Below are 25,582 nucleotides of genomic sequence, written 5' to 3'. Positions count from 1 at the left end.
GGACGTTGACGCACGGTGAGGCATAATAAATTAGCATAGGCAATGTTCGTGCGTCACCGTGCGTAACCATGCGTCACCACGTGCTACACGTACGCCATTAGTACGTCGCCGTGCACAAGGGATACATCACGCAGGTGGCGCGCAAGGATTTTGAACATTCCAAAATCCTGGGGCGATAGGGAAGCACCGCGCATCACTGCATACGCCACCACGCCTCACCACACGCCGCGCACACGTCACGATGCACCAACCAATTTTTAGGATGTTTTGCTAATGACGCCCAAGTGGGACAGGCCCTTAAAATTGCAAAGCTATGAAAAAATGTGCATTGTAGGACCAATTAGGAAAACACAGAAAGCAAGTCTTGGAAACCAAGTTTTCATCTCTTACAATGACGTACTCAGGAATGTGTTACAATGGCAATCTCTTGCGGTGCAACTGTCCAACATAGATTACATCGCAAAGTTTTAATCAGTTATCAAGTTGAGGATAGAAGAGCCCTGGTAAGAAGTGTGAAAAGCCTCCTTGATTCGATATATTAATGTATGGTTAATGTTGGTTGTTTTGTTTCCAGGAACACTCTGGCCGGGTATTTCGACTGCAGTTTGATGAATTTCAGATTATCAGTAGTTCCCATGATGACACCATTCTGATCTGGGATTTCTTGAATGTGCCATCGAATAACCAGAATGAAACTCGCTCTCCATCAAGGACGTACACCTATATCTCAAGATAATGAAATAATTGGTCACTACCTGGAGCAGGTACCAATGATTTTCATTTTTTTTAAAGCACGTTCATTCTTGTTGCTCCCCTCAATACAATCTTTGCCACTTGTTTTTTATTTGGCGTCGGGTCACCATTGTCAAAATGAGCCGTTACTATATAGTAATTTTACTAAAGGAACTCGCAAGTAAATTGCTTCTTGTGGAGCAAGTTGAACTGGTGGTCAATGTTTCTCACACTATGACTGCTTTCTGTCTGTAACACTTGGTAAATTATGTGCAGTCTTTTCTTTAAAAGAATTTCCCTTACCAGGACTGCATTTCTTTACACAAACTGTATTGCACTCCCACAGAAACCGATCATAGGCTTGGTTCCAATCATATTTTTCCATAGAAAGTGTAACTTCAATTTTGCAATTTCAGGTCAGTTCTATTTCCCACCTCTTCCTTCCCTGTCAAAGCAATGGTATTCAGATCAAAATATTCTTGATAACTTTGGCCAAGAACAAATTCCCCATTCCTTGCAGTGGAATTCATTTTCATTGCTGTAACCTGATTAAAATTGTTCATATATGCTAACCATAACCTTTTATTCTCCAGCTGGCGATGTATTCTAATGGAAAAATAAAAGGCCTGAATTTCAGTTTTCTCAAGCATATAGTTCATTGGCTAGTGAAACTCAACAATGAATGGCCAAATAATGGTGCATTTAATTACTGCATTTAATATTTTGTCATTAGTCTTTTGTCATATTCTGATATGATGGAAAGGATACCAGCGTGATTCTGTTTGGAATTGATAAAGTGGCTGAAAGAGTTGTACTATTTGCCATTGAAGAAAAAAAATGTTTTTGAGGCAGATATTATTGATATGAAAGTAGGGACAGTAGGGACAGATATCCTTTTGGAGACACGCTCTGTATGGATATTAGTTTATTACCGTGTGTACTGATTGTTATCATTTGTACTGAAAAACTGAAAATCTTTCCTTTGCGTGCTATCCAGTCAAGTCGTACCGTGTGAGTACAATCAAACTTTGCACAAGTACAACAGATAAATAATCAGAACGCAGAATGGCATGCTATAGCAGTATAATATTACAGCTCCAGAGTAAGTGCAGATAAAAAAATTGAAAGGGCTACAACGAGGTAGGCCGGAAGATCGGGATTGCACCTTTAGTTTATAAGAGGTCCGTTCAGTAGTCTACAAACAGCAGGGAAGAAGCTGGTGAAACGTGTTCTCAAGCTTTTGTATCTTTAAATTAGAATATCTAAACAAAAAGTACACTAAGGTTTAATATTTTAAAACAGAAAGATGGCAATAAACTATGAACTTCAATTTCATTGGCTATAATTACCTAGTTGCACAATTACATATTTAACGGGAACACACTGTAACTGCCAAAACACCTCAATGTTCAAACACACTTTGCTGGAACTAAGTAATTCACACAAATGGACTTCAAGCTTCTGAGGGCAGATAACCGAACAGTACTTGGGCAGTTTGTACCCCAGCGGTATGAACATTGACTTCTCTAATTTCAGGTAGTCCCAACTGTCTCCTCCCCTTCTCAGCTCTCCCTCAGCCCTCTGGCTCCTCCTCTTCCTTTCTTCTTCCCCCACCCTCACATCAGTCTGAAGAAGGGTTTTGGCCCGAAACTTTGCCTATTTCCTTCGCTTCATAGATGCTGCTGCACCCGCTGAGTTTCTCCAGCATTTCTGTCTAACCGGGCAAATACCTGTTTTGTTTCAGTGAGGAATGGCTTCCTGTATACACAAGCAGCAGACTGACGTGACAAGGCAGACTGTGCATTGAGTGGCTGGAATAAGCCTTTAATGATGTGGTAATACAGGAGATTGCCACTTGATGTCTTCCTTCAACTCCTTATGAAGCTTTTGTTGAGGGCCTATTAAGATGAACATCAATTCTCTTTAATTGTACATTACCATAACGTGCCACAGCCATTCATTGCTTACCCAAAACAATGCAGATGGTGGAATCTTGAGTAAAAAAACTATGCTAATGGAACTCAGCAATTCAGGTAGTACCTGTGGAAGGAATGGATAGGTGACAGTATTTGGACCTTTGAGGCTTGGTTGGGGCTAGACAAAGGTTAGATGTGAAAAGGAATAAAGAGTGTCAAATGTGGAAAGAGGATCAGTGAAATGTAACGCTTTAGGGTAATATATGAGAGGAAGGTTCATGGTTCACGTGGGAGGGGATACAGAGGATATTTGCGACTCGAGGTTGGGAGAGGAGGAAGCTAAGTGTACGGAGAAGCAGGGTGACCCTGGGGGGTGGGAGATGGTGGGAAAAGTGTGTGGTACTATTGGGAGGAGAGCAGGGAAAAGATAAGGTGGGTATTACTAAAACTGGAGAACCCAATATTCATACCTGAAGAAGGCCTCGATCATAAGGCCTCGATCATACCATTCCTTCTCTCCAGAGATGCTTCCTGTCCTGTTGAGTTACTCCAGCATTTTGTGTCAATCTTCAATATTCATACCATTGTGTTGTCGGGTACCCAAGTGGAATATAATTTTATTCTTTGTGTTTATGCATGGCCTCGCTGGCAATTGAGAAGGCCAGGTTTGTGTGGCTTAATTCTGGGAACCTATTCCTCTTGGGTTACTGGAAGAATAGCGCCTCGTATTCTACTTGGGTAGCCTACAATCGAACGATATGGACCTTTATATCCATGGCATCCTCCATTGCCAGAGTGGGGCCACATGCAAACTGAAAGAACAACACCTCAGTTCGCTTGGATAGCCTACAACCCAACTGTGTGAACACTAAATGTTCCAGTGTCAAGTGATGCGCCCCCTTCCGACTCCCACCCTGGTGTGCACACATTTCTTCCGCCACCTCGGTCAACCTGCTGCTTTCCCCTTCTCTGTACACTCATCTCCTGTCCCCAAATCCTCAATTTCCCTTTTGATGTTGGATTAAAGAGGCATCCTTGGGAAGCCGTCACTTGCTGTTTGTGGAATTGTTCTCACTGTCTACCATTCTACCACTCCAGCGCTTTGTGTCTATCTTTGGTATCAACCAGCAACTGCAGGTCTTTATTTATACATCGGTGGTCCCGTAAGTCTAGTGAACCTTCACTATTTCTCGAACTTTCAAAGTTTAAAAAAATACTGTGATTTATAGTTTTGGATGCTGAATTGAAGACCATGTAAATGCGGTTGCCCAGATTTTGGCCATTCACTTAATCTATTAATATAGCTTTGAAATTAAATGCTTCCATCTACACTACAACTGTAGCCTATCGTGGCTTCCTGTATATATGCACAGAGTGCTTCCCATTAAAACAGGAGCAGTCCATATGGTTCCTTAAACCTTTACTGTTGCCCAATGAAATTATGGCTGATCCTAAATCTCGTCCACTTTCGTAACTGATTCCCATATCGTTGTTATCAGTGTATCCAAAATCTCTCAGTCTTGGGGTGACACAATATTGCAGCGGTAGTTGCTGCCTTACAGCACCAGAGACCCAGGTTTGATCCTGTCTCGGGCTACTCTCTGAACAGAGTTTTTATGTTCTCCCTGGAACGGTTGAGGTTTCCTCCCACATTACAAAGGCTTGCAGGTTAATTGGCTTCTGTAAATTGTCCCTAGTGTGTAGGATCGAACTAGTGTGTGGGTGATCACTGGTTGGCTCAGGCACCAAAGGGCCTGTTTCCACACTATCTCTAAACTGAACAGTCTTGCAAACACTCAATGTCTGAGCCCTGTCCCTATATCTCCTCCCTCACCTCCATCCAGGGACCCCAGCAGTCCTTACAAGTGAAACATTCACGTGCATCTCCTCTAACCTCATAGAACCATAGAAAATAGGTGCAGGAGTAGGCCATTCGGCCCTTCGAGCCTGCACCGCCATTCAATATGATCATGGCTGATCATCCCCAATCAGTACCCCGTTCCTGCCTTCTCCCCATATCCCCTGATCCCTTTAGCCACAAGGGCCACATCTAACTCCCTCTTAAATATAGCCAATGAACTGACCTCAACTACCTTCTGCGGGAGAGAATTCCATAGATTCACCACTCTCTGTGTGAAAAAAGTTTTCCTCATCTCGGTCCTAAAAGATTTCCCCCTTATCCTTAAACTGTGACCCCTTGTTCTGGACTTCCCCAACATCGGGAACAATCTTCCTGCATCTAGCCTGTCCAACCCCTTAAGAATTTTGTAAGTTTCTATAAGATCCCCCCTCAATCTTCTAAATTCTAGCGAGTACAAACCGAGTCTATCCAGTCTTTCTTCATATGAAAGTCCTGACATCCCAGGAATCAGTCTGGTGAACCTTCTCTGTACTCCCTCTATGGCAAGAATGTCTTTCCTCAGATTAGGAGACCAAAACTGTACGCAATACTCCAGGTGTGGTCTCACCAAGACCCTGTACAACTGCAGTAGAACCTCCCTGCTCCTATACTCCTTTTGCTATGAATGCTAACATACCATTCGCCTTCTTCACTGCCTGCTGCACCTGCATGCCTACTTTTAATGACTGGTGTACCATGACTCCCAGGTCTCGTTGCATCTCCCCCTTTCCTAATCGGCCACCATTCAGATAATAATCTACTTTCCTGTTTTTGCCACCAAAGTGGATAACCTCACATTTATCCACATTATACTGCATCTGCCATGCATTTGCCCACTCACCCAGCCTATCCAAGTCACCTTGCAGCCTCCTAGCATCCTCCTCACAGCTAACACTGCCCCCCAGCTTCGTGTCATCCGCAAACTTGGAGATGTTGCATTCAATTCCTTCGTCCAAATCATTAATATATATCGTAAATAGCTGGGGTCCCAGCACTGAGCCTTGCGGTACCCCACTAGTCACTGCCTGCCATTGTGAAAAGGACCCGTTTACTCCTACTCTTTGCTTCCTGTCTGCCAGCCAGTTCTCTATCCACATCAATACTGAACCCCCAATACCGTGTGCTTTAAGTTTGTATACTAATCTCTTATGTGGGACCTTGTTGAAAGCCTTCTGAAAGTCCAGATATAACACATCCACTGGTTCTCCCTTATCCACTCTACTAGTTACATCCTCGAAAAATTCTATAAGATTCGTCAGACATGATTTACCTTTCATAAATCCATGCTGACTTTGTCCAATGATTTCACCACTTTCCAAATGTGCTGCTATCCCATCTTTAATAACTGATTCTAGCAGTTTCCCCACTACCGACGTTAGACTAACTGGTCTGTAATTCCCTGTTTTCTCTCTCCCTCCCTTTTTAAAAAGTGGTGTTACATTAGCTACCCTCCAATCCTCAGGAACTACTCCAGCATCTACTGCATCCACTGTTGCAGATGTGGCCTCCTGAGACCAAGCATAGACTCTGCAACCATTTTGCTGAACACTTGCGCTCGATCCATCAAGGCCTACTGTTGCTAACCATTTTAACTCTTTCCCATTCCCATACTGACAAAGTGAGGTCAAACGCAAACTGGAGGAACAGAACCTCATTTTCTGCTTGGCATAGCTTACAGCACAACGGTATGACATTGAATTCTCCAATTTTAACTAACCTCTTATCAACCTCCCACCCTGTGCCCCACCTGGACACTCGCCTATCTCTTGCCTTTGTTCCAACCATCTACCTATCAAAACTCCCCCCCTCGTCACTCTTTGTCCCTCCTCTATTCTTTTCCAGCATCTTCTCCTTCCCCACCACCCCCATCATTCTGAAGAAGGGTCTTCATCCGAAAGGTCACCTAGCCATGTTCTCCAGTGATGCTGCCTTTACTTGCTGAGTTACTCCAAATCTTTGTGTCCTTTTGTTCTTGGAGTTAAGAGATATGGCATGGAAATAATTGAGGAGCCAGCAGAGATGTTTCAGGGCCACAATTTGGAACTTCCTGCAAAATTACGTTACTCGTCCTCCCACAGCGCCTGATATATGTATAGCCTGCCCACGAAAATAGGTTGTCCACTCCACTGCGAAATTTTCACAAGGTATGCCTACTTTGAAGAATTTCTTCTATCTCGGGAGTTCTGCAGCACTCTCTCTCGCTGCTCACCTTCTGTGATTCCACCTGTTCTCCGGCTACCTCTGGTTTCCCTCTCCCCTGACTCTGTGTGAACAAGAGTCTGGACCCGAAACGTCACCTATTCCTTTTCTCCAGAGATGTTGCTTGACCTGCTGAGTTACTCCTGCATTTTGTCTATTTTCAGTGCAACTGGCATCTGCTGTTCCTTCCTACATCTAAAATGAAGTATTTGGGAGGCCGGTGGGATTTGATTACCAGATGTTGTTGGGCTGCAGGCATCTTCTGCCTTGTGGGAACTTGGTTTGTGGCAATATCCGTTGCAACTTACAGAGAAATCTGGTTGAGCTAAATGCCCTGGTTTAATTACATATTGCCCTTGGTTGACCTATATTATTTAAATATTGTCAGGTGTCAATATTTCCGACTTTGAACTGTTCGGGTTACATACAGTTCTCAGGAATGTAGCAGTGTGGTGACCTGTAGAAGATCTGGAACCTATTTCCCCCTTCTCTGTATCCTGTGGACAAGCTACTTCCAAACAATCTGAGCAAAGTTACTCCAACCTGTGCTGTTGCTGTATTGGTTTCCAAACTGACTTTCCAGTTGACATTTTGATAAAGCTGTGGCTAAATAACTCACAAAACTGATGCAAGTTTTATTTAATTGTATTTCCAAAAGAGGTGTGAAGTAATCAATATTTTTCTGAAGAAGTGTTACTTTGAACCATTTATCGAAAGACTTGAGACATGGTCTTAGCAACTAAAATCTCTGGTTCTGGGAAATAAGGCTTCCTCTACAGGTCATCTCACGCTGCCAATGTCTTCTTCTCATTGTCCTGAGGCCACTTCCAGCACTGAGCCTGTAGTCCTCTTTGTAGTCCTTTAGAGGCTTATTTGTTCATGGTCTTTGGATTTAAATGACATGCGTAGTAAGAGGCATTTCATCTCTGACCTACAAAAAGAAAGATCTCATCTCACTTTTGTCTTGATTTTCATTTTAATGCTGACTTTCATAACCAACAATAAATGAGTACATTTTCTAGGACATCTTCAAAACTAATGCAATATCAATCCAGCCATTCCAGCAGAAGCCTGGTGTTTCAACAATTGAATTCATAAACTGAGCAATGTTGGCTTGAAAATGTGTGCAGATTGTATTTGCTGTATCTTTAGTGTCTTCTGAAGAGTTATTCTGTGTAGGGGTTGATAAAACCACAGAGTGATACAGTGTGGAAACATGAACTCCGGCCCAACTTGCTCACACCGACCAACATGTCCCATCTTGCCTGCGTTTGGGCCATATCCCTCTAAACCAATCCTATCCATGTACTTGTCTAATTGCTTCTGAAACATTGCAATAGTCCCTGCCTCAACAACCTCATTCCATACACCCGCCACCTTTGCGTGAAAAAGTTACCCCTCAGATTCCTATAACATTTTTCCCCTTTACCTTGCATGGCTAATCTTGTATTGCATGTTCTCATCCAAATCATTGATATAGATAATAATAATAATAATAAATTTTATTTAATGGGCGCCTTTCAAACATCTCAAGGACACCTTACATAGTATATCGGAATAACATATAATCGGAATATAACAAGTAATAAAGACATCACAGAGACACAAATTAAAAACAGGATTCAATCCAAAAACAGAAAATCAAAAACACAGTGTGAAGAGGGAGCAGCGGCAACCAAATCGTGCCAGCGTCCACTCACTCTTCACGGCAGCCATCTTGGACACAGACCTACACAGATGACAAACAGTAATGGGCCCAGCACCGTACCCTAAGGCACACCACTAGTCACAGGCCTCCAGTCCGAGAAGCAACCTTCCACTGTCGCCCTCTGCTTCCATAAAGCCAATTTTCTATCCATTCAGCTATATCTCCTTGGATCCCATGCGATCTAACCTTCCAGAACAGCCTACCATGAGGAATCTTGTTGAATGCTTTGCTGAAATCCATATATGCAGCCTTTACAGCTCTGCCCTCATCATCCTTTTTGGTCATATCTTCAAAAACCTAGATCAGGTTTGTGAGACATGACCTCCCACGCACAAAGCCATGCTGACTATCCCTAATCAGCCCTTGTCTATCTAAATGCATGTATATCCTATCCCTCAGAATACTCTCCAGAAACTTTCCAACTACAGATGTAAAGCTCACTCATCTATAGCAGGGCTCTCGCTTAACTTTTTTTCCCTGTTGCCAGTCGGGCAACCTTGGCAGCTTTTTAAGTTGCCAAATGACATTTTAGGTTGTCATTTAAGATGGCTTGCATGACGCGTGCTCGGACGAAGTGCGTAGTTACCAGTCAGAATTATGCTCAATGAAGCATTCACATATTTTACTTCGGAGTCACATGAGTGACTACGTGAAGAACCCCGCCAGGACGCATGCGTGCCATATCGCTACACGCATTGCAACGAGTCACAGCAGGGGGAACGACGTTCCCCTTAGCGGCAGAATTTAAAAGCCGGGAACAGCAGGTAAGGAGACTCTGCGTTCTTCCCACTTACTTTACAGGTGGAGGCATGGACAGATCCACGAGAAAGAAGGCTGCGAAAAGGCTGGCGAGGGAGAACCGCGGAGTTGCGGGCAGCCAGCAGCAGCAGCCGACGGCACGCCAATCTCCCGTAATGGGAACAGCTGTGCCCGACTTCGCTCCCGCACCGGCCAAATCTACACCACGGCCGGGCGGTAAAGCGAAGCAAAAAACAGATAGAGTCCGTGAGCATTGGGGCCGGTTGGAGCAGCTGGGGGAACAGGAGCAGCCACGAGCGGCCAGTGCCCGTGAGCATTGGAGCCGGTTGGAGCGGCTGGGGGAACAGGAGCAGCCGCGAGTGGCCAGTGCCCGAGAGCATAAGAGCCAGTTGGAGCGGCTGTTGGAGGAAATACTCCAAAGTGGCAGGCTCCGGGAGATGGAGACTAGCCACAGTGGGCAGCTAGTAAGTCCTACAGCAGTACCTCTTGTGGGGCTGCACAGTGTTTCTCCCTCATCAGAGGGGAGTACGGGGGGTCAATTCTGGGCTGACCCTGAAGAGGGGTGTGCAGAACATACCCCTAGTGTGCATGGGGTGAAAGAAAACCTGTTGGATATGGTGTCCCAGTTTATTCAACCCGACCAAACTGGCCAAAACCTGGAGCCCAAAATAGTGGCAAGTATTGACTACATGTCATTCAACCAGCTACAGGGACAGGCATTATTGGACACCACGGCAAGACACTTACCACCAGGGAACTGCAAATCACTAAATGTTCCCAGTGTCAACCAGTGCATCTGGAAACATGTCGGGGCATCGATCAGAGCCAGGGACTTGAAAATACAAAAAGTTCTGAAAGTCCTAACAGCAGGAATTACGGCTTTTGCCCGCACATTGAACGAACAAGACATGACCCGAGATCACCAAGATGCACTGGCTTTATTTTGCAACTCCCAATACGAGTTAAACAATATTAGGAAGAGTGCTATCCAACCGGCTTTAGACCCCAAATTTGCAGGCCTCTACAAACCTGGAACCTCCAAACCACCAATACTACTATTTGGAGGGGACTTATCCAAACAGGTCAAAGAACTTGACGAAGAGGCTAAAACCCTGGGGCTCATAAAAGCAGCGTCCAAAAACTACTTCGGCCAGAAACAGCACCCCTACGCACCCACCAGTCGGCCAAGACAAACTGGAGAAAGCGCAAAGGCCAGGAACACCCAACATCGGTCTTTTTTAGGCCATGGCCCAGACCGGCCTTGCTGGAAAATGCGCAAACCCTCAACATCAACCCAACTACAGACCCAGACACTGGCGCCTCAACGTCCACGGAGGATGCCGAAAAAGTAATAAACCTACCACTGGTAACCATGGAGGTAGGTGGGTCTGGTTCCTTACGAATTGAAGGGAGCATGGAGGTTCGTGGGAGATTACAATACTATCTGGATGCATGGAATAAGTTAACTACCGACACTTATATTTTAAGCAGTATCCAGGGTTATACCATAGAATTTATACAAAAACATAACCCTCCAGTTCAGCATGTACCGAACCGAATGTTCGTGCTTACAGGCATAGAAAAATCAAAAGCACATTCTGAACTACAGCGGCTTTATAAAAAAGGAGTAATTGAGAAAACCCAACACGAATCACAGGAATTCGTGTCCAACATCTTTATCAAAAACAAGAAAGATGGTGGTTGCCGCATCATCATCGATTTGACTACTTTGAATACTTTCGTACAATATATTCATTTCAAGATGGAAACCTTTGTTATTGCTAAGCAATTGATTTCCAAAGGTTACTACATGGCAAGCATCGATTTAAAAGATGCTTACTATACAGTACCCATAAGAGGTGACCACAGATGTTATTTAAAATTCAACTGGATGGGTCAGCACTGACAATACAGGGCACTCCCTAATGGGCTAACATCAGCCCCCAGGCTGTTCACAAAAATTTTGAAACCAGCCCTAGCGTTTCTGCGGAAACAAAAACACATGGTAATGGCATATCTAGATGACATACTTATTGTGGGCAAAACTTTGGAATTGGCTAAACAAGCGGTAACAACCACAAAACAATTATTTGAAAAACTGGGGTTTATCATCCATCCAGTTAAGTCTAAATTAACGCCTTCAACCAAAATGGATTATCTGGGGTTCACCATTAACTTAGTTCACATGTCAGTGACTTTGCCGAAAGAAAAGGTTACAGCCTTAATAGAGGCTTGCAGCAAAATTATTGACATCACTAAACCATCCATCAGACTGGTAGCAAAAATAATTGGGAAGATAGTGGCTGCGTTTCCAGCCACACAATTCGGACCTTTACATTATCGAAATTTACAGAGAGCGAAAATAAGAGCACTCAAAATTAATGGTAGTCATTTTGACAGACCAATGAAGCTACCAACAGAAGCCATAATGGAACTAAAATGGTGGGAACATAACATTAGCATTGTTCCAATTCAATCATTATCAGCAACCCGTCTATGGTACTACAAACTGATGCCAGTGCACTTGGTTTGGGTGCTACCAATTCCATCTCCAGCTGTGGAGGGAGATGGAATGCACAGGAGGCATCATTATTACAAACACTGGGCATAAATTACCTGGGGATGTTAAGTGCATTCCATGGCCTTAAGTCATATTGTTCTGGGTTATATCACCAGCATGTTAGACTACAAATTGACAACACCACCGTGGTAGCATATATCAACCATATGGGTGGAAACAAATCGACATCATGTGACAATCTGGCCAACGCAATTTGGCAATGGTGTATCCAGACAGATATTTGGATATCAGCTACCTACTTACCAGGTAAACTAAATTTAGTGGCAGACACCAGGTCACGCAAATTCAATGAAAACACTGAATTTGGATAAAAATGTATTTGCTGAAATTACAGCACGGTATGGAACACCAGATATCGATCTTTTCGCATCCAGGCTCAATCACCAGTTATCGAATTATGTTTCATGGGAACCAGACCCTGGGGCAGCGGCAACAGATGCATTTTCGCTGCATTGGGGGAAATTGTTTATTTATGCATTCCCTCCTTTCTGCCTCATCAGTCGGGTATTAAGGAAAATACAGCAAGACTCTGCGTCTGCTATTTTGATAGTACCCGATTGGCCTACTCAACCATGGTTCCCGGTGATACTCGACATGGTATTAGAACCATGCATCACCATCCATCATAGACCTAATTTACTGGTTCATCCCGTAACAAGGGAAAGTCACCCATGTCATAATTATACAAACCTATTAATTTGTAGAGTTTGAAAGCACCTCTACTACACCTGGGACTGACGGACCGAACAGTGGATATGATTGCATCGGCCCACAGACAGTCCACCAAAAAACAGTACTTAGTGTACATCAAGAAATGGGAAAAGTACTGTCACAACAATAACCTCATCCACAGATCAATCAACATCCCGTCTGTTCTGGAATTCCTGGCAAGCCTCCATTACGATGAGGGGCTCAGTTATAGTGCCATCAACTGCGCCAGAAGTGCTCTGTCAACATACCTATGGCAAGGAACAGAGCGGCATTCTGTAGGGACACACCCCCTGGTAACCAAACTCATGAGGGACATTTTTAATGCTAATCCCCCAAGAACCAGGTACACCCAAATATGGGATGTGAGCATTGTACTGACCATGTTAAGAAACTGGTCTCCACCTACAGCTCTGTCCCTACAGAAACTGACAATGAAAACAGTCATGCTGATGGCCTTGGTCACGGCACAAAGGGTCCAGTCGCTACAGAAACTAAGGCTGGACAACATGACTATTTCATCTGGGAATTTGACTTTTCACATCTATGAATTAGTCAAACAGAACAGACTGGGGTCAGCAGGGCTAAAAATAGAATTCAGGGCCTACCCGACAGATGATCGTCTCTATTGTAACTCACTTACTATTATATATGGAGTATACAAAGATCATCAGAGGCAAAGAAATGGCACTTTTAATCAGCTACAAACAGCCACACAAAAAAGTGACAGTCCAGACCATCCAGACAGTCCAGACCAGATGGCTAAGACAGGTCCTAATAAAGGCTGGAGTAGACACTAACATTTTTAAATCTCACTCCACCAGGGCTGCAGCTACATCGGCAGCTATGAAGTTGGATGTTCCAATGGACCAAATCCTCAAGACAGCAGGATGGTCAACGGAGAGAACTTTCCAACGATTTTATAATAAACCAGTCATTGAACCTGGAACATTTGCAGAAACAATTTTAAGTTCTGTAATATGATTTTACCCCACAAATAGGGGCTATGATTTGGTGTTAATAAATTTATCGTTGTTTTCAATATCGTATTGATGTCTAATGATGTTAACACTATTCTCCCCATAATCAAGGCAGATGTGATGCATGGACTCGTTTCCACGGCATGAAATCACAGAGCTTTAAAAGCTTCACGTAGTCACTCACGTGACTCCGAAGTAAAATAGTAAGATTAAACGAGAACTTACCAGTTTGAAGTTTGATCGTTATTTTATGAGGAGTAACGTTGAGGGAATACGTGCCCTCCGCTCCCACCCTTGATCATATACTCAACTGGTATCTCTTCTCTAATCTTACTATGTTTAGTCATTACAGTTATCTGTGATTTCACACCGCTGCTTTGAAGAATGACACGCATGCATCCTGGCGGGGTTCTTCACGTATTCCCTCAACGTTACTCCTCATAAAATAACGATCAAACTTCAAACTGCTAAATTCTCGTTTAATCTTACTATTATTTCTGCTTCAAATAAAGTCACGAACTAATATATTCACCAATCAAGACATGATATATACCACAATGACATGCAGCAAAATTATAATATGGTATCTCAACTCTTTTTACATATTGCAATGAATGCAATTTTTATTATTTCTTTCCACTTCCAAACAAAAATGTGGTTGGATTATTCAGCGTTTGATCAACCTGTGTCAATAAATCCTGGACCTTGATAACATATATGCTTAACCATGCACACTACAGATTGATGCAAGCATGTTTTCTGTGAAGGACTGAAAATTATCATGACATGGCCATAGCATGGGTCGTTATTGCTATTGGTACAGAAACACTCTCGCTTCCCACATAATTTATCCACAACAAAATATACAGGTTGCAAGGAATTTTCTAAAGGCATTTTATGATAATAGCTGTTAAAACTGACTATATCCATCTGATAGGTTAAACGTTACACTAACTAACAAGAGATGGCCAAAGGACATAAATGCAGCAAATGTTTGGTAATATATTTAAAGGTGTCAAGACGCCACATTACCGGACATTCAGATTAGATGTATGTGGCAATGAAGATACCCAGTTTGTAAGCACCATTTTTTTTTTTTTTTAATTTTTGATAAACGCTTTTTCCATCATTCCCACTTCAGAATTAATGTTAAACTTTCAATTGAAATATCTCTTGACTAAATTTGTGATGTATATGACTGACTGTAGAAGTAAAACCTAGATAAATCCAACGTATAGTTGTGAATGTAGCTCATTAAATAACTACAGTACTGATACTCCATATTAAGAGCATTGATTTGCCATTAAAATGAATTCTGTAATAACGTGTCAGTGACAATCGAACACTGCGGTTTTATTGTTTCACGTGTTCACAATTTAATTAATCCATCTTTATGGATTAAAACAAATAATAACATTGGGAATTAAAACATATTTGATTGCATTCCGTTATCAAACATAGTCAATGTTAGCTCTGAAGACATTTCCAGCACAATTAGGTCGGGGGGGGGGGGGGTATGAATCCGTGCAGGATGGATAGATGGTGTTAAGGGGGGGGCTTGAGAAGGCAATCGGTGTGGATTGGATGGATTGAGGCAGGGGAATTAGTGCGTGTTGGCTGGAGTAGGTAAAATTGTGAGGGGAGAGCGCGGGGGATGTCAGCGGGGTTGAATGGGGGGGATCTGTGCAGGATGGATGGGGGGGGGCAGTGCAGGATGAAGGGGTGAGCAGTGCAGGATGGATGGGAAGGGGGGTCAGTACAGGATGAATTGGGGGACCAGTGTAGGATTGATGGGGAGTGGCAGGAGAATCAATGCGAGGTGGCTAGGGAGATCAGTGCAGGATGAATAGATTGGGGGAGTGGGGAGCACAGGGGATGTCAGTGAGGACTGAATAGAGGCAGGAATGGGGATCAGTGCGGGATGGAGAGGAGGGGTCTCAGGATAAGGGGAGTGGGGGGGGCGTACGAGAGAGAGAGAGAGAGAGAGAGGGAGAGAGGAAGGGGCAGAGGAGGTGGGAAGGAAGGTCAGCGCTCCTCGGCCAACACCTGTCAGGCACGTAAATCGCAACCAAAATATGGAGGAGACCGCGGACAGAATATCTTGGCGGCCGCGCGCGCATGCGCACACTCACACGCGCGAGGATTCGGAGGCTTCTGTGAACGGTAATTTAATCTCTACTGTGCCTGTCTCGCCTACAGCCCTGTCTCAACCCAGACATGGCTGTTGGTTAACCTGGCGGGACAGGCAGAGTGAGCTGGGTTTAACGCTGCTTCTCTGCGCTGACTGGGGGCGCCGCGCCCGTCTGACTACCGACACCTCTGGCCACCCCCGGGGGGGGCTCTCGGGTGGGGACGGGGATGGTCCAGTGGTTCCGCAGCGATTGCAGCGCCGGAGACCGGGATCGGTCCTGGCTGCGGTGTAGGGCTGTCGAGAGTCTCCCTCCTCCAATCACTGCGCTCTATCCTCAGCCTCCCCCACAGTCCCCCTACTCTACTTCCGCCTCTGACCGACAACTCCCTCCTCCAAGGGTCTGTTTTGAAAGCGCCGTTGGCGGAGTGGCAGCAGCGGCCGGAACCGCGGAGTTACTCCAGTTTTTTGTGCCTATCTTCGGTATAAACCAAGTTGCCAAGCTGGGCAAAATGACTCGCCGTTTAGGTTGCCCGGCGGCACTTTGAGTTGTCTGTGGCACCCGGGCAACCGTTAATTTCGAGCCCTGTATAGCTCCCAGCCCTTTCCCTGCAGCCCTTCTTGAATAGAGGCACATTTGCCACCCTCGGTCTTTCGGCATCTTGCTTGTATTTAATGACGACTCGTAAATTGCAGCCAGGGCTCCCGCAATTTCCTCTCTAGTTTCCCACAGTGTCCTCGGATATATCTGGATAAGGGCCGGGGAGATTTGTCTACCTCCTTTTTTAAAAAATTTAAAAAATTTATTAGAAGTAGTGTACATTACAGTGAAATAAGCCGAAAATAACATAATACATTTCCTGTACCACTTCATATTTTAAACTTTAAAAAGAAGAACAGTAAAGAGAGTTGGATAGGATAGTAAGTGCATGAAAGAGTGAACAACAGAGACCCTTAGAAACGTAAAACTCGAAAAAGAGTTAAGAAGAAAGCCAAAGAAAAAGAAAGAGAGAAGAAGAGAACAGAAGATATAAAAAAGTAAAAAAAGATAAAAGGGATATACCTACTTCGTATCTTTACACACCCCTCACCAGGTCCTGAAACCATTTATTTTCGAAGTTATGTTGCACCCTATACTTGTAATGAGTCGATAAATGGAGACCAAATTTTTTGGAAATGGTCTGGTTTACCTGCTAGGAGGAATCTCATGTCTTCCAGGTGTAACATTTCGGACATATTTGAAATCCACATATTTATCGTTGGTGTTGGGGCGTGTTTCCAGAATTTAAGTATGAGTTTTTTTCCCGTTATTAAACCATAATTAAGTAAGCTCTTTTGGAACAAGGTCAGCTCAAGGCTGGCTTCCATTGTTCCAAAAATAATCAATTCTGCATTCGGTTTCAGTTTTATTTTAAATAATTTTGTGAAAATTTCAAAGAATTCATTCCAAAGTTTTTGGATTTTTATACAAAAACAAAGGGATGTGCTATAGTTGCTTCTTGGGATAGACATTTATCACAGATTGGGGAGACATTTATGTGCATCACGACCTTCAGCACCTCTTCAACCGTAATACTGACTGCTCTCAAGATACATCCCTTGATTGCCCCAAGTTCCTTGGTTCTCCAGTTTTTCTCCATGGTAAAAACAGAGGAGAAATGCTCATTTTATATCATATTTTTTCATTTATTTAAGACACTGTAAATTTATTCGATATGAATGAGTGCCTCCTGGTCTCACGGTACACTTAGGTAAAAGTTCACTGAAGCAGATTGGATGCAGGTCATGGAAGCTGAGTATAGAAGTTGGGACATCATAATGCTGGTAGTAAGATCACACTTGAGATACCGCGTGCAGTTCTGGTTGCCCAGCCATTGGAAGAATGTCAGTAAGGTGGAAAGGATACAGAAGAGATTCATCAGATATTGCCTGGACTTGCAGGCTTGATTTGTAGGGAGACATTCGATAGACTGAGGATTATTTTTCTTAGCGTGGAAGATTGAGGGGTGACCTTAATGAGGTGCACAGGATCATGACGGGATTGGATAAATTGAATACTCCCGTCTTTTTCCTCTGCTAAGGATCTTAAATCTGGAGGGCATAGGCTTAAGGTGACGGGGACTTTTTCCACTCTGACTCTAGTCCATATCTGGAACAAGCTACCAGAGGAAGCTATAGCAGCATATACAATTACAACTTTTAAAATACATTCATACATATGTATATGGATAGGAAAGGTTCAGAGCAATATGGGTCAAATGCGGGAAAATTGAACTAATTGAGAATGCTAACTTGGTCAGCATGGGTAAGGTGGACCGGATGGCATGTTTCCATGCTTTATAGCTCCTTGACTCTGGTTAAAAGATTTGTAAAATATTCAAGAAATGAATATCGAATGGACAGTGTTTCTTTATTTTGCTTTGGAATGGGCCAAGGTTTCCAGGTATTTAAATTGCCGTAAAGAAGTCCGTTCTAGTTCTGTGGTCACTTATTCGCTTTGATCCAGTCATAGATTAAAGTCCTGTGCTGTCAGTCTCATCACAGTGCTGTGCTTAAAACCTGTTTTAATCTGACACATTGCTGCATTGGTTCCTGAAGCATGCAAGTTTGGGCTAAATTTCCCCAATCCTCACCCCTCGAAGTTTCCTAGCGGAAGGAAGCCAAACCTGATGCATCCTTATTGCTATCTAGACTGTGATCACCAAATAGCAGAAACCAGTGACTGAACTAGGGCCCATTCAACTCTGTGTTATACATTACCAGATCAGACATCCGCCAGCTGAGCTAATAGAGTTCCCAAACCAAGTATTTATAAAGAGACACCTGGAGGATGTAACATCTTGTGGTTTCATATCGTGCCCACCCTCCAATCCATTGAATGAGGAATTACAAGAGTGTGGGTGGCAGCTGTAGTTTAAAAAAAGGTGAAGGTGTATATCTGCACAAAGTTATATCTGTCGGCTCACAGACACTCTTTGTCTCTTGCATAAACATATGACATACATATGTTTATGCATGTTGAGTTCTGTAATGAATTTTTTTAAAGCAAAACTTTGGAGAGGAGTGTACATTCTAATGATATCATCAATCCTGCAATCACTATCCCAGTCAGATTGCACTCTGTCCATTTAAGCTAATTCTAAGCTGGCAAAAGATTTCTCAACATCAAAGTCATCAAGTCAGGAAATATGTATTTAGGAAACTGGCATTCCTGACGTATTAGAAGACCTAGGAAATGTTTGTTTTCCAAAAAGGAACAGTCCACTATGATCTGATTATGACTGAGGAGCAGCTGGGAGCACAGTGCTGCACGTAGAGTCCATTATACCCAATACCTCAACTGTTCCGCTTGTCAATTGGGGGTAGAGAGCAGGATATAGTCTTCAGCATTGTAGCGCATCAGTTCAATAAACAAGCATATGGAAGGACCATTCAGAAGGATGTTAACTGGGGAAGAAGCTGTTCCTGGGTCTGGTGTTGTATGCTGTCAATCTTCTGTGCCTTCTGCTTGGGAGCAAGGAGAAGAAGGATTGACCAGGGTGGGGCAAGCCTTTGATTATGTTGGCTGCTTTTCTGATTAAACATGAAGTGTAGTTGGAGTCAATGGTGAGAAGTCTGGTCTGTATGATTCTCCCCTCTAGGAGAAGATACAAAAGCTTTAAAGCACATGCAACCAGATTCAGAATCAGTCTCTTCCTCGGTGTTAAAAGACTACACGGCAGACCTCTAATAAGCTGAGGGTGTAGTCCTGATCTCCTGACCGACCTCATTACAGCCCTTGTATGTAAATCTGCACAAGTTTCTCTAACTGCTGTAGCATTATATTCTGCAATCTAGTATTTGTCTCTTTGGACTACCTGTTGCATGTGTGTATGGCTTGATAGTGTTCATACATGCTATTGGAATGGATAGCATGCAAAGTTTTTCACTGTATCTCGATCCTGGGATAAACCAATAGCTAGCAAAGGTTTACATAAAAGGTTTTTGCTCATGGGTCTTAATTTTGGCACAGACTCTGTACAATCATATAGTTCCTTCTATGAAAACAATAACTCCAAAAACCCAATGAAGCTTCACTAGGATTTTCACAGTAGTAGCATTGAACAACATATGAGGTGTGTTTGGGTCAGATGATCAAGGACCTGATGGAAGAGTGAAGAATATCTTGAGGAGGGATTTGAGAACTTGGGGTCAGGCAGCTGAAGGCACAATTGCCAAAAGATCTGATAAAAATCAGATGTGGAAGAGGAAGGAACTGGGAGAACTTGGTCATCTACAGAGGTTGTAAAGTGCAAAGTTACTGTGGAAAGAAAGATGGAACAATGATGTTGCTATCTGCGAATTGTAGGTTTTCATAACTTTTTAAGTTTCTTAAGTTAAGTCATCAGAAGGGAGTGATTTGTGACTTAAGCAAACTATTGTGGTTTGCAGCAGAGCCATGCAGCAGGAAAACAGGTACTTTGCCCCAACACATCCATGTTGGTCAAGATGCCCATCTAAGCTCATACCATATGCCCACAATGAGACCCAATTCCTTCTAATCTTTTACTTTCTATGTAAGTGCCCGAATGTTTTATTAAATGTTGTTATTGTACCTGCCACAACCGCTTGCTCGTTCCATATACATGTGTGGAAAAAGTTGCCCCTTGGGTTCCTGTTAAATTTTTCCAATCTCACCTTAAACCTGTCCTCTCATTCTTGATTTCCCATAAAATGGGGAAAAAAATCTGCAATCATCCTATCTTTACCATTCATGATTGTATACATCTCTATAAGACACCCTCGCAATTTCCTGCGCTCCAAGGAATAAAATCCCAGCCTGCTCAAACATACCCTATAAACTCAATACTTTGAGTCCTAGTAACATCAGTATAAATCATTCCTACATTCTTTCTAGTTAAATTGCATCTTTCCTATACAGAGCATTCAGAAAGTATTCAGACCCCTTCACTTTTCCACATTTTGTTACATTACAGCCTTATTCTAAAATTGATTAAATTCATTTTTTTACCACCAATCTATACCCCATAATAAACAGTGAAAACAGGTGTTTAGAATTTTTTGCAAAGTAATTAAAAATAAATAACTGAAATAGCACATTTCCATAAGTATTCAGACCCTTCACTCAGTACTTTGTTGAGGCACCTTAATGGCAGTGATTACAGCCTCAAGTCTTCTTGGGTATGATGCTATAAGCTTGGCATCTTGGGTATGACGCTACAAGCTTGGCACACCTGTATTTGGGTAATTTCTCCCAATCTTCTCTGCAGATCCCCGGGCATACAGTTAGTCTGTGGTCCCAAAGTTTGAATGTTGCTAAATGTTTCTAACATTTAAAGTATTCAAAATCCATTAAAAACAAAGTATACCAAAACGCTAGAAAGCAATAGGATGTATGAAAATTATCTACATTGAATCAAATAAGCCCTTCTCCCCTGCAATCATTTCCTCTAACCAAATGGGTGGCCTTGCTGAATCTGTACAAGGACTAACTTGGCACAGGAATGTTGAAGAGTCAAGTCAAGAGTGTTTTATTGTCATATGTCCCAGATAGAACAATGACATTATTATTTGCAGCAGCACCACAAATTGTGCTGGGTATCTTTTGTAACTGTCAGGGTTTATGTAAAGCAGCAACCATCCCAGTCGGGTATTGCGAATTGAAAGCTAATGATTGATTTATTCTTTTGTTTCACAGGGGCTGGAATGACTACTGGATATTAGCTATGCAGAGCCTGAAGATGACTATGCTCAAAAACCATGTTTAGTGTGGTAGCTTGGTTTCTGTGGATGTGGACAGATTGAAACCAGCAAGATATCAGTACAGTACTTCATGCCTTCTTCCCCCCCCCCCAATTTCCCTTCCTTGAATTCCCCCACCCCTTCTTTCCTGCATTTCTTCCCTCAGAGACCTCAGAATAGACTCTTATTGCAGAACTTGCGAGATTGGACATATAACGAGTCTAATCGCCTGCCATACCATATACATAACGAAGAAAGTGGTTTCTGGTTCCAAAACTCAGTGTTGCGGAAATGGATTCTTCCAAATGGACTCTCTGCCAAACGATAGATTGGAAGAACTTGGCCCTTTCAGTGTCGCTTTGCACTTTGCCCTGAGAAAACGGGGATGAAGTCATTTGTTGGAACATTTTGTTTCTTTGTTTGGGTGCCATATTGTTTTACAACGACATGTGGAATTTTTCAAAGCTTGGTATGTATTGGGAAGCAGTATTCTGTCAAAACTTGTAAAGGTGCCCTGGAATTTGGCTCAATTTCTCTCATTTTCATTTAGATTATTATTAATGGATGCATGTTCAGCACAAGGAAAACAGTGCATCGAATGAATTCCTAAAGTTGGTGTTTTTTGAATGGGGTGGGGGGTGTTCTTTTTTAAAATATATATAATATATATATAATATATATATGATATATATATTATATATAAAACTAACAGTAAATAGAAGTGGTAGCTGCTTATATATGAAAATTACATGCATTTGAGCTGTGTCGAATGTAGCTAGTTGTATATAAATGTTGTGTGCTAATTGTATAGTAACCAGTTTGAAGCTTCTCATGGTTTTTAACCCCTTTCCCTTCAGTGTTCCTGAAACTAAATGAGGGCTATGTTGCACTAACTGTGAAAAGCATGTATTTACGTGTGGACTGCTGTGCCCCGTACCTCTTTAGAAACAGGGCCACTACTGTGTTCAAGAGTGAAACCCAGTTTGATTTTAAATACAGATTAGTGACCTCATTTCTCTTCTCATTTCAAATATTTTCTTTTTACAGGAAGATGTGGAAGTCCTATTTGAAATTGTATTTAAAATTACATTGGATTTATTAAGGAAAGCTGTTTCATCTCTCTCTACCCCCCCCCCGCCCCCCCCCCCCCCCCCCCCCCGCCCCCCCTTCCAAACTCCCACCTCAAGCCTCTAGTATATAATTAGGTGCAGTTCTTGGACCAAGTAATTATTGACTATCTTTGTTTTTGTACATATTCTGGAATCCTAGTGTTTTAGCCTGATGTGGTCATCTGCTACCTAGCTGCCAGACAAGCTTCAGACTAAATAAAATGATTCTCTCCTCCTTCCCACAGCCTTTCAAAGAAAGGTTGCAATTTCCTAGAGCACACGTTTTGTAAAGGTTGAAAGCTATGTTTTAAGACATCTCAATTAACATTATTATCTTTGCAGAAGCGGTTTCTGCAAGTATTGCCTCTATAGTTTGTGTATGTTGCAAACATTGTCACGGCCAAAGCTCAGATTCTGTACTCTTCCCCCTTCTCTCCCCTGAGGAGGGGATTCAACTGCTTGTGTTTTACACATTTTGAGAGACAAGGCGTCTGGTCCCACAAAAGTTGGTGTCTTGTTTGTATTTGGGTGTATATTTTGTAATGCTTTAATTTAAAGACCTGTTTTGAAGTCCTATGCCCAGTGTGTGCTGCAAAGGAATCTTTTTTTCAGTTGGCAGCTGCAGAACCATGTAGCAGGAATGCAAGGAACCGAGGATTAAGGAACTGTTTGACATTGGCTGTACTCTACGAGTATGCTTAGTGCTCACAGCTGTGGACCCTGCTGAGGGACAGTCCGGCTGATGCTCTGAAAGTGCTGGGATATGATGATTATGTCATGTAATTATGTTTGAAACCTCCGAACCCTGCCATCTTACCAGTTGAAATAAGTATATATGTCGGGACAGTTCATTACGACTGTTATAAATGTACAGAAAATTGTTTCAGTTCAAGCTTTACCGTGGAATGTGCTTAATAAATTCAGTTTAAAAAAAATGACTGAGCTAAACGGAGCAATTGAATGTGCAGAGGGGAGTGTCCTTCACAAAGCAGGAGGCTCGTAAACCCTTGGGTGATCTATAGTAGATCATCCCAACCGTGTGTTGTCAGTAATACTGTTGACGCAATGTTATATCTGTCTTGTATTCATTTCAACAAGGTAAGTTCAGGGGTGAGCTAACCCGGGCCATTAAGTAGATATCATTATCGAGTTGGTAGATTAAAAATACACTATTTCCCTGGGTAGAAACATTTAGGGTAAGGGGGCATAACCTTAAAACTAGAGTTAGCAGTTGAGTAACTCAGCAGAACAGGCAGCATCTCAGAAGGAATTATATTATTAATTATTAATTCTATTATTCATAGAAGGAATGGGTGACGTTTCAGATTGAAGGATCTGGACCCGAAAAGCCACCCATTTCTTCTGTCCAGAGATATGCTGCCTGTTCCGCTGAGTTACTCCAGCATTTTGTGTCTATCTTCAGTGTAAACCAGCATCTGCACTTCCTTCCTACACATTAAGCAGTTGAGTAATGGTCTCGGGAAAGGGTGCTTCCAAGGGAGGTGGGCGGACATCTGGAATTCCGAGATTTAAAGAATTTTGTGAGGTAAAGATATTAAGGAATTTGGAACCAAGGAGGGTGAAATAATGAATCAATTATGCTAAAGTCAACCGGTGATCAAGACTGAAGAACTGCAAGGCCTGTTGTACGTGTGGAGTCCTCAACTTGTGTTCTGCACTGTTCCAAGATCTACTTGTTGCAGTGGAAAATGTACACACAGTAAAGGGTAAACCTCAGCTGTTAGGGACCTACCTGTGTGCAGCGAATACATGCTCTTCATCCATATTCCAGCCTTGACTAAATTGGACAACTTTGGGTTGATCCAGTCAAGAATGTTCCTCCAAGATTGAGATTCAAACCGCATCGAACCATTGTTAGACGGAGTTTTCCTCTATCCCGTCTGATCTGTATCCACGATGGAATTGCCTGGGAATTCGGAATCTTTTTGAACAAAAATATTCCATTATTTTTAAATTCTACACGGCAAAACTGGCGCACAAGCAATTGAGCCTGGACACAAACTGACATTCAAGAAGAGAGAAAAGTTTTTTAACTGGTCAATCAATGCTAGATAGAAAAGTTAACATTGAATACGTAAACTGTGATAGCCAGTAATTGAAGCTCTTGGAAGCCGATTTATGATGTTTTTCCCAAATAATCTGTTCTTTTTAAATTGTTTTCGGCAAAATCATTCTTCTATATTTGTGTACCTCCAAGAAAGTTCTGAGCTTAATTAAAGCTGTTTTTAAGCTTGAAGTTAATTTGGGCTCAATTAAAATTAATGAATGTGCTTGGTGATTTCCAAGAGGTGCCACCATTACCAGTCAAATGTGCTGTTGTCTGGATGCATTCTGTTTAGAGTTACATTTGGTTAAGAGAGTACAACAATACAAATCTATGGGACAGGTTGCCATTCCTCTCGTCAGGTACATGACAATCGCTAAGAGTTGCCCAAAGTAATCCTGCCTTCTATACAAGGTCTGACCCCTGGGGAGGTCACTGCTGTTGAGCACATCCACGTACAGTTAGAAACATAGAAAATAGGTGCAGGAGTAGGCCATTCAGTACCCCGTTCTGGCTTTTTCCCCATATCCCTTGGTTCCCTTAGCCCTAAGAACTAAATCTAACTCTCTTGAAAACATCCAGTGAATTGGCCTCCACTGCCTTCTGTGGCAGAGAATTCCACAGATTCACAACTCTCTGGGTGAAAAGGTTTTTCCTCATCTAAGTCAAAAATGGCCTACCTCTTATTTTTAAACTGTGACCCCTGGTTCTGGATTCCTCCAACATTGGGAACATTTTTCTTGCATCTACCCTGTCTATTCCTCTAAAGAATTTTATATATTTCCATAAGACCCCCTCCCATTCTTCTAAATTCCAGCGAATACAAGCCCAGTCGACTCATTCTTTCATTATTTGTCAGTCCCGCCATCCTGAGAATTAACCTGGGTTACTCCCTCAATTACAATAATGTCCTTCCTCAAATTAGGAGACTAAAATTGCACACAATACTCCAGTTTAATTGTTTCCTGGAAGTGCATCAGATCCCTTTTAACCCTCCAAGTGAAAGAATTGTTCCTTGCCTTCTATATTACTAAAAATCTGATCTTGACCACTTC

General features: G+C 42.6%; 1 protein-coding gene across 3 annotated transcripts in view; it reads left to right on the top strand.

Annotated features, from left to right (window-relative positions):
- The window catches only part of fbxw11 (F-box and WD repeat domain containing 11), a 174,809-nt gene extending 151,412 nt beyond the window's left edge, over window positions 1–23,397 (top strand). For all 3 annotated transcript variants that reach the window (XM_033030006.1, XM_033030005.1, XM_033030007.1), the window contains 2 exons: window positions 575–764; window positions 21,310–23,397. In XM_033030006.1, coding sequence (XP_032885897.1) covers window positions 575–736 — 162 coding nt within the window. In that variant the 3' untranslated portion in view covers window positions 737–764; window positions 21,310–23,397. The remainder of the gene's footprint in view (window positions 1–574; window positions 765–21,309) is intronic.
- Window positions 23,398–25,582: the final 2,185 nt, after the last annotated feature.

Source organism: Amblyraja radiata, chromosome 11 (assembly GCF_010909765.2).
Source record: "Amblyraja radiata isolate CabotCenter1 chromosome 11, sAmbRad1.1.pri, whole genome shotgun sequence".
NCBI lineage: Eukaryota > Metazoa > Chordata > Chondrichthyes > Rajiformes > Rajidae > Amblyraja > Amblyraja radiata.
Note: the sequence above shows the minus strand (reverse complement) of the source record. Positions and strands in the feature narration are given on the sequence as shown.